The sequence below is a fragment of the Hemicordylus capensis genome, chromosome 17 (assembly GCF_027244095.1).
Source record: "Hemicordylus capensis ecotype Gifberg chromosome 17, rHemCap1.1.pri, whole genome shotgun sequence".
Taxonomy (NCBI): Eukaryota; Metazoa; Chordata; class Lepidosauria; order Squamata; family Cordylidae; genus Hemicordylus; species Hemicordylus capensis.
Window position 1 is genome coordinate 9,588,960 of NC_069673.1, and position 16,520 is coordinate 9,605,479.

Below are 16,520 nucleotides of genomic sequence, written 5' to 3' on the forward strand. Positions count from 1 at the left end.
AGTGCAGACCATCCTAAGCCAGGTGGGATGATGGACAGACTCAGCAGGCGGCAGCTTCGTGGGTTCTCTTACCGTCAGCCAGCTCGCTTCCAAAGATGACCGCCTTGGAGTGGGAGATGTTGATGCAATGCAAGAGGGACTCCTGCCGGACGTGGGAGTTCAAGAGAGCCGCCTCCACCCCAATCTTGGCCATGCCAAGCCAGAGTCCGACGTACTGGTTGCGGGACTCCATAAACAAAGCGATCACATCGCCGGAGCGGAAACCCTGTTCGTACAGGTAGTTGGCCACCTTGTTGGAGTACTCATCCAGCTGTCGGAAGGTCCAGGACTCATCCGTGCCCTGGAAAACGAGGGCCACCTTCTCGGGATGCCGCTGAACCGTTTCTTGGAAGAGCTTGGGGATGGTGTACTTCTGTCTCACGTACCACCAAACCTTCAGCCGGGTTATTAGTACGAGGTGCCCAGTCCTGTCAAGTAGAGCAAGGCAAGAGATCAGTTTCCTAAGCAGGGGGTGTTGCTAGAAACTTAAAAGATTACCTCCTTTGCAGAGGAGAATAGGGACATCAAGGAGAAGGCCAGGCTCCCTGATACGTTGTTTTCTAGATCCAAGTCCCCCAACTTACATCTCTTGCACATGGAGAATTTGCATATCAAGAAGAAGGCCAAGCTCCTTGATAGGTGGTTTTCTAGATCCAGGTCCCCCAACCCACATCTCTTGCACATGGAGAATTAGGACATCAAGGAGAAGGCCAGGCTCCCTGATAGGTTGTTTTCTAGATCCAGGTCCCCCAACTTACATCTCTTGCACATCAAGAAGAAGGCCAAGCTCCTTCATAGGTGGTTTTCTAGATCCAGGTCCCCCAACCCACATCTCTCACACATGGAGAATTAGGGCATCAAGGAGAAGGTCAGGCTCCCTGATAGGTTGTTCTCTAGATGCAAGCCCGGACCCCCAGCCCCGTTTTTGATTATTAAACCCAACCACAAGAATAATTACCGTATCTACCTGAATTCAAGACAAAGTCCGTCCGTCCCCAGTTCTTTCTTGTTAAATACAGAGGGGTCATCTTGAATTCAGAGTCCTCTTTGTTTTGGGTCAGAACAGGTATTACCAGTATTTAACCTTTATCTTTTAAGGCATCATCTTAAATTCAGAGTCACCTTCTATGTGGCTAAATACGGTATGCGTGTTTTTTGAAGTCTCGAATATTATAATGCAGGGCCTATGAAGGTGGAAGCCGCAGAGAGCTAGGTGAGGCTGGAAGCATTCTCCTCTCCTCTGTGCCTCTACTGCTGCGCTTTCTTTTTGGAAGAGGTCATGGAGAAGGGAGGTAACTGACGAGATTTGGGGCTCTGAGCCATTCATTGGGGACCTTTGCCCCATGGGCCATCCCCTAATGACACCCTTGTTCCTAAGATAAAATGACAAATTACAGCCAACTGTCTCAGTCCCGGGGGAAATAAAGATGGTCTTCATTTCAGAGTGTTGCAATCTGATGCCATAATTTAAAACAAAACAAAACAAACCACAGGCATTTAGGTGCATTGAGATATTAACCTCAACAACTATCCGGGAAAGTGGATAAACTGGCAGGTGTTCTTTGCCTCTCTGCAGCTTCCATAATTAGAATAGCAGTGTAGCTGGAGGCAATTCTCTTCCTCGGCTCCTGGAAGCGAATTGCCCCAGCTCAGTCTGCGGCAGGAACCACCCCCTCCCTGGATTCCCATGTCCCCCTTCTTGCGTTTTGTGACCCGCAAAAAGAGGTCCTCCCCATTAGTTGAGGACTCACAATGTAGTTAGGCTTTTTCTGGACTTGTGCTGTGATTTTGGAGGACCTGCGTGTAGAAAACAGCCTATCAGGGAGCCTGGCCTCCTCCTTGATGTGCTAATTCTCCATTGCAAAGGAGGTAGACTTTTGCAGCAGAGACACTCTAAGACAGAACACCCCAGCCTCCAGTCCGGCATAGTGTGATTAAGGAAATGTTCGACAACAAAGATTTCTGCCAAGTTGAAGAAGCCGGCCCTGAGAATCAACAACACAGTGAAGAAAGGTAGCCTATTTCGGAACATGCTGTTCCACAGAATAAACATCCCTGCTTCATCTTGTTAAGCTAATGCCTGCTGATGAACTCCTAGCTCTTCCAAGGATGACGCCACACAAACACATACACAGGCACACAGAGATCTCTGTCCAATATAATTTTTATAAACCCATGAAGCTGCCTTACAGTGAGTCAGAATATGATCCATGTCTACACCGACTAGCATGAGCTGGTCTTGTGGTAGCAAGCATGAATAGCCCCCTTTGCTAAGCAGGGTCTGCCCTGGTTTGCATTTGAATGGGAGACAACATGTTTAAGATATTCCCTTTGGGGATGGGACTGCTCTGGGAAGAGCTCCTGCCTGCTTGCACGCAGAAGGTTCCAGGTTCCCTCTCTGGCGGCATCTCCAAGATTGGGCTGAGAGAGACTCCTGCCGGCAACCTCGGAGAAGCTGCTGCCAGTCCGTGTTGACAATAACCCCTGCTAACTTGGCAAAGAGGCACCTTTTAATGTGGTGATTCTCTTTATTTAGCAGGGGGAGAGTAACTGGCCCTGTCCGTCCCCAGCACAACATCCCTCCAGTGACTGTTGCTGGGGTCTATCTTGTGTTTCTTTTTAGATTGTGAGCCCTTTGGGGACAGGGAGCCATCTGATTGATTGATTATTTTTCTGTGTAAACCGCCCTGAGCCATTTTTGAGAAGGGTGGTATAGAAATTGAATAAATACAATAAAATAATAAATAAATACTGAGCTAGGGCCTAACTCAGTATAAGGCAGCTTCCTATGTTCCTCTCCAAAGTTTCAGATAGGAATATTTCCCAGCGCTACCTGGCAATGCCAGGGATTGAAACGGAGGCCTTCTGCAGCAGGCAAAAAAACAAAATAAAACCCAACCAGCTCAGAAACAGTGCTTTCCCCCTCGATGACGGGGCTTGTCCCTCCTTTCTCAGAGTGGAGGTGGAGAGGTGCGATTGCAACTACAAAAGTTGCTCCCCAGTCAGTCTGCCAGAGGCCTTGCAGAGGTCCCACCCCGAAAGGTGCCATGCAAAACCCTCTGGGTGTTTTTTTCCCTCCGCCCACATTTTCCTTCTTCTCGAGAACCGGTTCTGCCTGAAAGAGGAGGCAGCGTCTTGGCACCAGATCAAGCAAGTCATCGGCTGAAATCCAATGACTCCCAGGGAAACCTGACTGGAGGTTGCAGGGGCACTTTTGAACTCCAAAGTGCAGTCGAACAGGGCCTCAAGGGAGTTTCTCAGGAGAAGAAGGCAAGATTCAAGATCTGGATGCAAGCAGGAGAAGAGACAAGGAGAGCTGGTCTGGTGGTCGCAAGCATGACTTGTCCCCTTAGCTAAGCAGGGTCCGCCCTGGTTGCATATGAATGGGAGACATAATGTGTGAGCACTGGAAGAGATTCCCCTCTTAGGGGATGGAGCCACTCTGGAAAGAGCAGAAGGTTCCCAGTTCCCTCCCTCACAGCATCTCTAGATAGGGCCGAGAGAGACTCCTGCCTGCAACCTTGGAGAAGCTGCTGCCAGTCTGTGTAGACAATGCTGTGCTAGATGGACCAAGGGTCTGACTCAGTATATGGCAGCTTCCTATGTTCCTGTGTTCCACTTGGGATGCGAGACGTTTGACTCCGCAAGAGTTTCGGGTTTTAATTGTTAATCCCCGTTCAGTTTGGTTTGCCCCACGTAATTGCTACAGATGTGCTAACTAGAGTTGCCAATCCCGACTGGAGTTATGCCTGGAGAGGTTTTGGTTTATCCCTCCCATTCCACCCCACAATGTTTCCCAGGCAATCAAAATCACCAAGGTTGCTTTCAGTGCCAGGGACATTTACACACAGCAGGATTTACCACAGGTTTACTGGGAGGCTTTACTGCAAAATCGAAGATGTCCCAAAAAACTGACTCAAATAGATGTGAGGTTTTTTTTTACTCTGGATATAGATTCGGCTACACTCTAATGTGCTGTGAAAAACCCGAATTGTGTATGAACTTCTCCCCGACAACTCACAGGGGCTTCGGGGTAAATCTGGCCAATATGTGAATGGAACATAGGAAGCTGCCATATACTGAGTCAGACCATTGGTCCATCTCGCTCAGTATTGTCTACCCAGACTGGCAGCAGTTTCTCCAAGGTTGCAGGCAGGAATCTCTCTCAGCCCTAGCTTGGAGATGCCGCCAGGGAAGGAACTTGGAGCCTAGATGTTCTTCCCAGAGTGGCTCCGTCCCGTAAGGGGAATCTCTTCCAGTGCTCACACTTCTAGTCTCCCATTCAAATGCAAACCAGGGTTGACCCTGCTTAGCTTAAGGGGACAAGTCATGCTTGCTACCACAAGACCAGCTCTTTTCCCTTGCACCTCCTCTCAAGCAGCACCAGCTTCCAAAGGGGCCTAGCTATACCAGGTTCCCCACTTGCTCCAGTTCCCTGTTTTTCCTGGGAAGAAACCTTTGATGGAGCTATCAAGGTATCTGGCTTCTTCTTTCCGCTCTTGTTTTACAACAGGACCACAACTCAGTGGTAGAGCTCTACATGCAGACAGTCCTTGGTTCCATCCCTGGCAGCAAACTACGAACACTACGACGAAGATTTATATACTGCTTTTCAACACAAGTCCCCAAAGTGGTTTATGTATGTATGTATGTATGTGTATATATATATATATATATATATATATAAAATGGCTCCCTGTCCCCAAAGGGCTCACAATCTAAAAAAGAAACCTCAGATAGACACCAGCAACAGCCACTGGAGGGATGCTGTGCTGGGCGTTTTTCACACTGCAGGCTTTACCGTGAATTTACTGCCAAGTTGCCCCAAAAGACCGGCACAAAAGTGGATTTTTTAAAAACCCTGAATATAAAATCGATCTATGCTCGAATGGTCAATGAAAAACCCAAGTCGTGCAAGCTCCCCGACAGCTTGCAGGGACTTTGGGGAAATTGGGCCGATATCTGAACACACCCCCTCCATTCTGGAAGAGATACAGGCTAAAAGCCCTGTGTGAAAAATGCCCTGGGGATGGATAGGGCCAGTTGCTCTCCCTCTGCTAAATAAAGAGAATCACCCCTTTAAAAGGGTGCCTTGTTGCTCAGTTAGCAGAGGGGCTTGGAGAGAATCTCCCAGTAGGGCTGGGAAGGACTCCTGCCTCAAATCTTGGACAGCTGCTGCCAGTCAGTGTAGACAATATTCAGCTAGATGGACCTACGATCCAACTCAGTAGAAAGCAACTTCCTATATCCCTGTTCCTGACTCCACAATTCTTGTGCTTTCCTTAAGGCACATACTTCCAACCTTGGTTCCCCAAAGATGGTTGGATCACAACTCCCATCATCCCCAGCCTCATTATTGTAGTCCAACACCATCTGGGAAACCAAGGCTGGACGCTCCTGCCAGAAGGAAAACCTCCTTTTCTGTGTCAGAGGTAGCAAGCCACAGATCCAATGCCAATGTTTTGTAAGCTGACCGATATGGATTAATTGCTGCCAAAGCATCCGAATTCATTTCAGTTGCTATTTGTACTCGTCGGAAGATTCTTGAATCTTGTATATCCCGAACTGCGTTCCGAAAGAGCTCCTTGCATTTATTCCTATTGGTCTACCGGCCGTAATACATTCTGGACTGTCTGGCAATGATTCAACGGTGCTGATCACACCACTCGGTCTCTTTGCACAATCAGCTGAAAGCGGAAACCGCCGATCGGATATTTCTGTGGCTGCTCGTTTCTCTGTACAAGGTTCAAATGCCCTTTCCCGCCTCAGAGACTCCAAGCGGAGATCCCCGAGAAACATTATCAGCTCTCCTTTGTGGCCCGGAGACTTCAGTCTCCTTAACCATTTTGAGCGGTGTTACTCCGCAAGAGAAACCGCGCCAGCTTCAGGACAAGACCCTTTGTTGGGCTTGATATGTGGGAAGTCAGAATCAGCACTCGGGGCCCTTTCAACGCCTTTTGCACATACACAGGAACACAGAACGCTACCTCATACTGAGTCAAACCATTGGTCCATCTAGCTGAGTATTACCTACACTGACTGGCAGCAGCTCTCCAAGGTTTCAGGCAGGAATTCCACCCCCCCACCCCCTCGGAGATGCTGCCAGGGATTGAACCGGGGACCTTCTGCATGCAAGCAGATGCTCTATCCCTGAGCTACAGCCCCATCCCCAATGGGTAATATCTTACTGAAGACCCCACTCACATATCGTCTCCCATCCAAATACAAACCAAGGCAGACCCCGCTTAGCAAAGGGGATAATTCATGCTCGCTACCACAAGACCAGAGGCACACTCACATGCTATATTTAACACTCCCCCAACAAAGGCAAGTACCCAAGTACAAATCTGTACCCAAATATGTTCCCAGGTACGGTCATTCACATGTTATGCTGAACGCAAATACAGAAGTACGTTTCCTGTCTGGTTTTTAAGGTTCATGGTTTTTAAGGTCCTCCATTCTGGGCCAGAGATCCTGAGCTGCTTTGGCAGTGGAAAGATACTCTTCTTGCTCACACGCCTATCCATGGCTTCATTTGCCATATCCACAAGACCATCGATTTCAGAAGTCATATCTGGGATCCGTTGTTCTATTGATGCAGGGGTTCTTAACCTTAGGTCCTCAGATGTTGATGGACTACAACTCCCATCACCCCCAGTGGTGCACCTGGGTAATTTTGGAGCCTGGTTCTAAAGGCCTTTTTGTGCCCCCACCCCTACCATCGCCGCCACCACAAGATAAGCTGCAATGCACTATTTTTTTTACACCAGAACATGCTCAGGGAAAGCTGAAAACTCTTCTTATTCTTAGAAGAGATTCTGAATAAGAGACTTCTCACTGACTTGCAGAGATACACCACATTTTGCATGCTCAGAATTTGGAGCACTATAAGAGATTCCCCTTAGGGGGATGAGGTTGCTCTGGGAAGAGCCTCTGCTTGCTTGCATGCAGAAGGTTCCAAGTTCCTTCCCTGGCATCTCCAGATAGGGCTGAGAGAGACTCCTGCCTGCAACCTTGGAGAAGCCGCTGCCAGTCTGTGTAGACAATACTGAGCTAGATAGACCAATGGTCTGACTCAGTAGAAGGCAGCTTCCTATGTTCCATTTTATCTATTTACTTGTCTCTCTACATAAACTGCTTTGAGCACTTTTGCTAAAAAGCGGTAAATAAATATTTGCAGCATATATGTTTACAGACAGACACTTGTATGCACAAACAACATAATATCTGAACAGGGATAGTATCTCCAGATTTTTCCAGCATTGGACAATTAATATTCTTGCTACCTTTGATAGATACACAGCTTCTTGCATCACTCCTGCCTGCTTAAGAAAACGAAATACAATAACCATAGAGCACTACAACACCAGTCACTCTGCAGTTAACCACCATGTCCCAGAACGTTTGTTGTTGTCCTACCTAATCAACCATCACGTGAACTGTCTTTTGGTCTCTCAACACCTATTAGACACGATCAGTTCAATAGAACCTCCAGGTTCAGAGGCAGTGTACCTCTGAAAACGAGCGGCTGGGAGGAACAACATGGGAGGGCGATTGCCTGGCCGCCCCGCTTGTGGCTTTCCCAGAGACATCTGATTGGCTGCTGTGGAAAAGAGGTCCATCATGCCCACTGTTGGGCATAAGGGACCCAAGATGATCAGCTCTAGTGGGACTCTTCTGGAATTCCCAGCCAGGCAAACAAGGGAAGGCAAGAGAGAGATTGCCCAGCATGCAACACTTACACGAGATCTCGTTTCGCCGTCTTGATTAAGATGCGGACGAAAGTCCATCCACCGGTCCCCAAGTAGAATATTAGGAGGGCCGGGACCACTTGGATCCAAGACAGCCCCAGGAATAGCCGGAAGACGACGAAGAGGAGGAGGAGAGCAGCCAGACGCAACATCGTGACCTAAGGACAGGGAACACAGAGAAGGACCCCTTCAATCAGATTTCTTGTCGGAGCCAGGAAGCAGCCTCATACGGCCGTCTCGGAACCACCGGTTTGCCCACCTGTCAAGAAAAGGCCTCGGAAACGAGGACGCAGGGGCCCAACTTACCGAGGGAAACGCAGCCTTCCGTACTCAGCAATAAATCCTCCCCTCAGGCGAGGCAGCCTTTGGCTTTATCACCGCCTCTCTGCTTCGCTTTCTCCAAACAGAGATAACGCCGCCGGGACCATAACCTGAAGAGCAATACGATAAAGAGGATCAGACAGAGGTCCAAGGGTAATCCTAGATTATTGATTATTGCCCTAACCTATGGAACGTCGGCAGCGAGCCTACACCCAAGCAGGCATACGGTAGGGGTAGTTAGTTATGCCCCAACCTTTGGTCCCTAGCAGTTGTTGGACTACAACTCCCATCATCCTCCGGCTATCGACTCTGTGGATGTTGGGAGTTGTAGTCCAACAACAGCTAGGGACCCAAAGTTGGGAGCCTCTAATCTACCGTAGGGGTTCTTGTCACAATCCTCAGGGGGACAGGACAAGTGTCCTACCCAGTTTTGGGAGCAGAGGGTGCACTCCCGTTTTCGGGATCATCTGTGAGAGAAACACAAGGTAGGAGGGGAGGAAGTGATCATGTGTGAGGCTCGAGCTGGGTAGGACAGCTTTTCCTCCAACCCCATTCGACAGGTTGGTATTGCTCCACATCCCAACACTGAGAGAGGCTAAATTGACGTTCATGCGAGGCAGGGCCTTCTCTGTTGTTGCACCCAAGCTCTGGAACTCGTTCCCAATGAGTGCCCGCTCCTTGACATCTGTGGCTATTTTTAAAAGACAACTAAAGACCTTTTTATCTGCTCAGGCTTTTACCCTTTAGGGGCTGCCATGTCTCTCAGCTCCTCTGCTATTCTATCTTTTTTTATGTGGTTGTTTTTTGATATTTTAATGGTTATTGTTTTAACTGATTTGGCAAAGATGCACCTTTTTAGCATGGCGATTCTCTTTATTTAGCAAGAGGAGAGTAACTGGCTCTATCCACCCCCAACATAGTACCTCCAGTGACAGTTGCTGGAGTCTATCTTATGTTTCTTTTTAGATTGTGATTGTCCTTTGGGGACAGGGATCCATCTTATTTCTGTATTATTCCTCTGTGTAAACTGCTTTGGAAACTTTTGTTGAAAAGAGGTATATAAATATTTATTGTTGTTGTTGTTTAATGTTTTGCAGTGATTTTTATTGTATTTTAATGTTCGTCAATTGCCTTGGGATTTTGTAATCCCAGTTTTTGTAAACCTGCCTTGGGGAGGAGAGCTGGTCTTGTGATAGCAAGCATGACTTGTCCCCTTTGCTAAGCAGGATCCACCCTGGTTTGCATCTGAATGGTAGACTACATGTGTGAGCATTGTAAGAGATTCCCCTTAGGGGATGGGACCGCTCTGGGAAGAGCATCTGCCTGCTTGCATGCAGAAGGTTCCAAGTTCCCTCCCTGGCAGCATCTCCAAGAGAGGGCTGAGAGAGACACCTGCCTGCAGCCTTGGAGAAGCCGCTGCCAGCCTGTGTAGACAATTCTGAGCTAGATAGACCAATGGTCTGACTCAGTATATGGCAGCCTCCTATGTTCCTATCTTATGAAAAGCGGTATAGAAATTGAACAACAAACATAACAGCTGGGTACAGTTGTGTGTGATACTTGCCCTATCCTTCTGAGGATCGTATGAACCAGCCTACCGAATGGTACCCAGGGTTCCAGGTTCTGAGATCTTTCCCATCCCTACCTGGGGATACCAGGGATTGAACCTGGGACTTTTGGCATGCCAAGCAAGCACTTTACCACCAAGCTATGGCCCATCCCTGTTTAAACTTTGTGTCATCCTAGCCTGCATAAGGGTTATTGTCAACTGAAAGTGCCGAAATCTCATTTTGGGAGACCACAACATTTGCATGGAAAATCCATCCAGTTTTAGATCTCTTGGCCCAGGATCAATCCATAGGCTTCACGGCTAAGCATAGATTCCTACCGGACTCTCTTTGGTCATGATCTAACACTCTAGCCACTTCACCACACTGCCCCTCAAACAGCTAGTAGTTGTGTGGGCTTGCTTTCAGCAGTGAAATCTTGGAGGCTCTGCATGCAACCTGCGACGACTCTCAGACCACTCGTTCAGGGGAGCAAAAGCTTAGCAAAAATACGATTCACAAAGTGAGGGTTTGGGTATATAGCAATCCCTCGCGAATCGCGAGGGTTCTGTTCCAGGAAAACTGGAATCCACGGTTGGAGAGCCATTGGGATCAATGGCAAACAGGCTTTTAGGGGAATCACGGTTGGGAAAAGATAACAAAATACAGTTAAAAATAGGGGGGAAATCCCCCCAAATAATCAGGAATAAGAAGAGTGAAGGTGGGCCCCCCAAATGACACCCCCCCAAAAAATGCAAAAAAAAATCTCACCAAACCACAGATACCCAGGTTGTGGTTGGTGAGGCCTGCCACAATTTCCCAGTCGCCTGCCACAATTTCCCATTTGCAGATACTCAAAAATGCGGTTGGGAAACCTGCGGCTAGTGAGGGATGACTGTAGAGTAAATATTTACAGAGATAAGGTAATTAACAGTGCTAGTTTATTTACTGTCTGTTTGAATTAGGCCAAACCTTCCTTTCTGCTTTTCAGGCCTTCCTACCTAAGACCATGTGGCAGGAAAGACTGGGGTGGGGAAAGAGGTCAACACCCTGCTCGCCTCCCCCCCCCACCGCATACATGGTCTCACCCAGCCCATTTCCTGCCCAGGGAGGAAGTGAAGGGGTTGGCCTGGCTCCTGGGAGGCTGGAGGAGTCTCCAACCTACAGGAGAGATGACCCTGTACCTCCCTCCACACATGGTCTCACCCAGTCCATTTCCTGTCCAGGGAGGAAGTGAAGGGATTGGCCTGGCTCCTGGGAGGCTGGAGGAGTCTCCTCCCTACCTGGCTGGACTGGCTTCTGCTGCTTATCATGGGGTAGAGGAGTTGATGAGTGAGGCTTCTTTATACAACGGAGGCCATTTAAAAATAATTAATTCAAGCTATAGAACCCGAAGGACTGTTTTTGTCGGACACTTGGCTGTAAAAATTCTAGTTTGATGGATGGGGGAGTGTGAACTATTTTGGAGGATCCTTTGGTGTCATCCCTGCATGCAACATTTTATACATTTTGCACGCAAACAGGTGCCAAAATAGTCACAGAGTGAGCCCCACGGGAAGCCAGCGAAGGCCTCCGACGTTTCCAAGACGCCAACGCTTCTGGAGGGCTCGATTCTTCCCTGGAGCAAGCCGGATGTGGCCTCCAGAGTTTTTCTACGTTTCAAGCTCCCCTTTGAGGTGACTGGCAGGAAGTTGGACAGCAAAACAGGAAGCCGGGGAGGAAAGGCAGCCCTTTTGCTGACAGGTTTGCAAATCCTTGTATTACACTGCAGTTTGCAGGCTCTCCTCCAGCCAAGGTTACGCGGCTCCAAGCTGACCTGCAATGCTGAAGGGTTTGATCAACACAGCCACGGAAGGCCAGCTTGCGTAACGAAATTGGCTCTGGGAGGAGCTTCCAAACTGCAGAGCAACTATGGTGCGGCGGTTTTTGTTACTTGTCAACGTGTTCCATTTCCTTTTGGTTTTAAGGCTCAGATTCCCTTGTTTTGAAGGTGGCATAGGTTCGGGACAGACAATGCATGGTTAACTTGGGGAACTCCCTGCCACAAGATGTGGCCAATTCATGGCAGACAGCTCTGTCACTTGATAGGAGATAGCATCATTGCATGTGCATCTTTCTCTGTGTTATCAGACCTTCTTTATCTCTATTCTCAAATGACTGTGATAAAATTGCAGTCATTTTTGCAAAGAGGAAAGAGTTAGGTAATGATGAACAAACTGTACTCTCTCTTTGGAGTAGAAACATAGGAAGCTGCCATATACTGAGTCTCAGACCATAGATCCATTTAGCTCAGTATTGTCAACCCAGACTGGCAGCAGCTTCTCCAAGGTTACAGGCAGGAGTCTCTCTCAGTCCTATCTTGGAGATGCTGCCAGGGAGGGAACTTGGAACCTTCTGCATGCAAGCAGGGAGATGCTCTTTGAGCAGCCCCGAGGGGAACATCTTACAGTGCTCACACCTGTCTCCCATTCAGATGCAATCCAGGGCAGACCCTGCTTAGCAAAGGAGACAGCTCATGTTTGTGACCAAAAGACCAGCTCTTGGACAACCCTCCGCCAACTTTGTTGTTGTTATTATTATTATTATTATTATTTACATTTTATATGCTGCTCTTCCTCCAAGGAGCCCAGAGCATACAAACTTAAGTTTCTGCTGACAACAACCCTGTGAAGTAGGTTAGGCTGAGAGAGAAGGGACTGGCCCAGAGTCACCCAGCAAGTCTCATGGCTGAATGGGGATTTGAACTCAGTTCTCCCCAGTCCTAGTCCAGCACTCTAACCACTACACCACACTGGCTCGATCAACATCGATCAACCTCCATGGCAGTTTTGTGTTTTGCAAACTTTCGAACGTTCTCAAAACACCATTGCAAAATTTGGTTGCTGCAGGCCTGATGGTCCGGATGTTAAAAGCATGAGAAAACACTGAAAGCTGGAAGTCTCGCAATGAGACCCTCTTTCCCATCACAACCTTGTCCAAAACCACTTCATGGGAGAGACTCATGAGAAGGTGTGAGATTTCCTCATCCTCATCCCCACCACCACCACCCCTGGAAGTGGGGGCCACATGCATGCCTCTGATCATTGATTTATTTTTAAATGTATACCCTGTGCGTCCTCCGAGGGGCCGAGAGCGCTAGTCATGCCTATGTTCATGGCAAGGTCACAACGACCTTGCGAGGTAGGTTACGCCAAGACACACATGACTGGCCCAGAGTCACCCAGTGAGTTTCCACGCTGCCCGGCAGCGGTGGATGGATTGGTGATTAATGGCTTGGGTTATTCATTTATGGTTATTTATTTATTTTGATTATTTGAGTATCCAATTCCCTGAGGGAGGTTGATCAAAATGGCGGATGGGCTGTGGACCTAAGCCAGGCCCTGTGGCCCGGCTCCTTGAAATACCTAACAGCCAACACCCCTGCCTGGAGGATTTTTTGCGGAGTGCAAGAAACTGCTGGCATCATCTTCGAGAAGGAGACAGAAATATTTGAATATCCCTAGAAGGTGAATGCTCCAAGCATCCAAGGCACCTTCGCGTGATGTAATCTGTTGCTCACCAAAAGAGACTTGCTGCCACTTCCAGCATCATGGCATGCTCAACCTGTTCATCGGCGCCAATAAACCAAATATCACCCAGATGCCATCAGTCTGCAGGGACTCTCGGGGTAGCGAGGGGTAGTGGGCGCAGGCCGCACCCAATGTTTCCCACCCCCATCCACCAGACTGGGATGTTACAGCAAAGTGTCATGGTAGAAGCCACTGCCAGTCTGTGCAGGCAATACTGAGCTAGATGGAGAAACGGTCTGATTCGGTCCAAGGCAGTTTCTTATGTTCCTAGTATATCATGGCCCTATCGACTGAATGATCTGCAAAGGCCTCCGTGGTTTAAAGAAGCCTCGTCCACTCCCTCCTCTACCCCAGAACAAGCAGCAGAAGCCAGGGCAGCCAAGGACGGAGGAGACTCCTCCAGCCTCCCAGGAGCCAGGCCAACCCCTGAGCTTCCTCCCTGGACAGGAACTAGGCTGGGTGAGACCATGTCTGTAGAGGGGGTATAGGGCCCTGTAGGTAGGAGACTCCTCCAGCCTCCCAGCAGCCAGAACAACCCCTGAGCTTCCTTCCCGGACAGGAACTAGGCTGGGTGAGACCATGTCAGCAGAGGGGTGCAGGGCCCTGTAGGTAGAAGACTCCTCCAGCCTCTCATCAACCAGGCCAACCCTTGAGCTTCCTTTCTGGACAGGAAGTTCAGTGGGTGAGACCATGTCTGCAGGGGTGTGCAGGGTCAGCTTCTCCTTAGGTAGGAGAGACTCCTCCCGCCTCCCGCCTCCCAGCAGCCTGGCCAACCGCTTCACTTCCTTTCTGGCCAGGGCCTGGGCTGGGTGAGGCCATGTTGAGAGCGGGATGCAGGACTGTCTCCCCTGCCGATTTCAGCTGGCCTGGTTTTGACCTCCCTCCCCATCCCAGTCTCTCCTGCCACATGGCTTTTGGACAGGAAGAGGAAACTAGCCTGGAAAACAGACTGGAAGATTTGGTCTAATCCCCAGAGAATGTATTTCCTAAGAGGAATCTGGTCCATTTTCTAAATAGGTTTGAGGATACCAAGCCTGCTTCAAATAAGGTAGACACACTCCTAATATTAATAACCCATGGATATTTAGTGTCTAGCAAAAATCCTCTCTCCCCTAATAATGTTCTTTGCCACCCCTTGCTCGCCCAAACTAGTTGTTCTAGGAACATAGGCAGCTGCCATATACTGAGTCAGACCATTGGTCCATCTAGCTCAGGATTGTCTACACAGACTGGCAGTGGCTTCTCCCAGGTTGCAGGCAGGAGTCTCTCTCAGCCCTGTCTTGGAGATGCTGTGAGGGAGGGAACTTGGAACCTTCTGCATGCAAGCATGTGGATGCTCTTCTCAGAGTGCCCCCATCCCCTAAGGGGAACATCTTACTGTGCTCTCATATGCAGTCTCCCATTCAAATGCAAACCAGGGTGGACCCTGCTTAGCAAAGGCGGACAATTCATGCTGGCGACCACAAGACCAGCTCTAGAGAGTCGTCCCTGAACTCTTTTTCCAGGTGACATCAGACCCCCATGGCCCACTGCAAACCTTAAGAATATTTTGCCTTAAGAAAAATGAGTCTTAAGAATATTTTTTTAATCGGATCCTTCCCTTCCATGACTTTAGACGTCTCCCGTCTCCCACACTGAATCCCACACACCGATCATCACAGCAGTAGTCTCGGGAGGGACTACAGCTCCGAGACAGAGCAGATATTTGGCAGAGTTTTTGATCTCCAGAGAAAAGGGCTTCAGAGAGCAGGAGATGGGAAGAACCCCACCCGAAAACCCTGCAGAGAAAAATATCTCAGCATCTGATGGGGAAAATATTTCAGGAGAACTGCTGCCAGTCAGAGTAGACAGCACTGAGATAGCTGGACCAATGGTCGGACTCAGTATAAAGCAGCTTCATATGTAAATAGCTACGGAAGCTTGATGGGGAAAAGATTTCCTGGGGAGCTGCTGTGAGCCCTTTGGGGACACGGGACCATCTTATTTATGTATTGTTTATTTTTCTATGTAAACCACTTTGAGAATTTTGTTGAAGAGCAGTATATAAATATATAATATTCATTGTAGTAGTAGTAGATCTGCAAAACGCAACTCTCTGCCCAACAAAGAGTCGCTCCCTCCTGTCACTGAGAGCAACCATGAACTTCCCTCCTGGTTTCCACTCTCTCTGCTGTTTCCCTTTCCCCTGCCTCACCCCCTATCTCTCCTCCCATCTCGACCGCAGGGCAAAGCCATCGCCACCCACTGCCTCCCGCTATCGTGGCTTTGATCAAACCTCCCCAAACAGGTGCAGCCACTACGCCCTTTGCCCGTTGAGCAACACACATTGGCCAAGAACTAGGTGCTCCGTGTTTTAAAGACACAGCCCGTAACCCAAGGGACTGGAAACTGGATGGCTGTGCGTTGACCCATGCAGGGGGAGTCTCCTGCTTGGCATGTAGAATGTCACAGGTTCAATCCCTGGCATCTCCAGGTAGAGCTGGAAAGACATGTGCCTGAAACCTTGGAGAGTGGCTGCCAGTCAGTGTCTGACTTAGTAGAAAGCAAGTTCACCTATAGGGATCGGGAGCAAATTAAGGGATAGAGCCATAGATGGCGTGGTGGAGTACTTGCTTTGTATGCTGAAAGTCCTAGTTCAGTCCCTGGTATCAGCTGGGGAACATGCCTGAAACTCTGGAGGGCTGCTGCCAGTCAGTGTCTGACTTAGTCGAAAGCAAGTTCACCTATAGGGATCGGGAGCAAATTAAGGGATGGGGCCGTCACTTCGTGGTTGACCACCCGCCTTACAATTCCCATCATCTCCAGACACAATGGCAGAAGACCAGAGGCACTGTAGCTAAGAATGGTTCGAGCTGTGGTCCAACAACTTCTGGGGGCCAGTGATGTTCCCTCTAACAGGGATTCCCAGATGTTGTTGACTACAGCTCCCAGAATCCCCAGCTGCAATGGCTTGGGATTCTGGGAGTTGTAGTCCATAACACCTGGGAGTCCCTGTTAGAGGGAACACTGCTGGCGACACATTGCTTGAGAACCCTTGAAGTCCTGTAATTGTTTTATTGCTTTTCCTTGAGTTTTATTATTTTCTATTTTGTATTGTATTCTGTTCTGTAACTTGGTTTATGTAAGCCATTTTGGAATTTCAGCAGGCAGGCTATAACATTTTCAAATGCATAACTTGAATAAATTTTAGTAGCGTTCAAACTGCTTGAGGTGCTGGATGAAGCAGCATTTCAACATTAAATAAGCTGAAGTGGAAATTCAGGAACTGGAGAGGGGAGCGTCTGTTTCTCTGT

The 16,520-nt window shown here is 48.7% G+C and overlaps 1 protein-coding gene across 6 annotated transcripts in view; it reads right to left on the reverse strand.

The window, feature by feature from the left end:
- SLC27A4 (solute carrier family 27 member 4) overlaps window positions 1-16,520 on the reverse strand; it is a 45,052-nt gene that overhangs the window by 23,781 nt on the left and 4,751 nt on the right. The window contains exons 1-4 of one of the 6 annotated variants that reach the window (XM_053282317.1): window positions 10,631-10,698; window positions 8,097-8,221; window positions 7,782-7,948; window positions 73-467 (exon numbers count right to left, since the gene is read on the reverse strand). In XM_053282317.1, the coding sequence (XP_053138292.1) occupies window positions 73-467; window positions 7,782-7,942 (556 nt within the window). In that variant the 5' untranslated portion in view covers window positions 7,943-7,948; window positions 8,097-8,221; window positions 10,631-10,698. The other 5 variants (XM_053282320.1, XM_053282319.1, XM_053282318.1 and 2 more) reach the window with 5 other exon arrangements.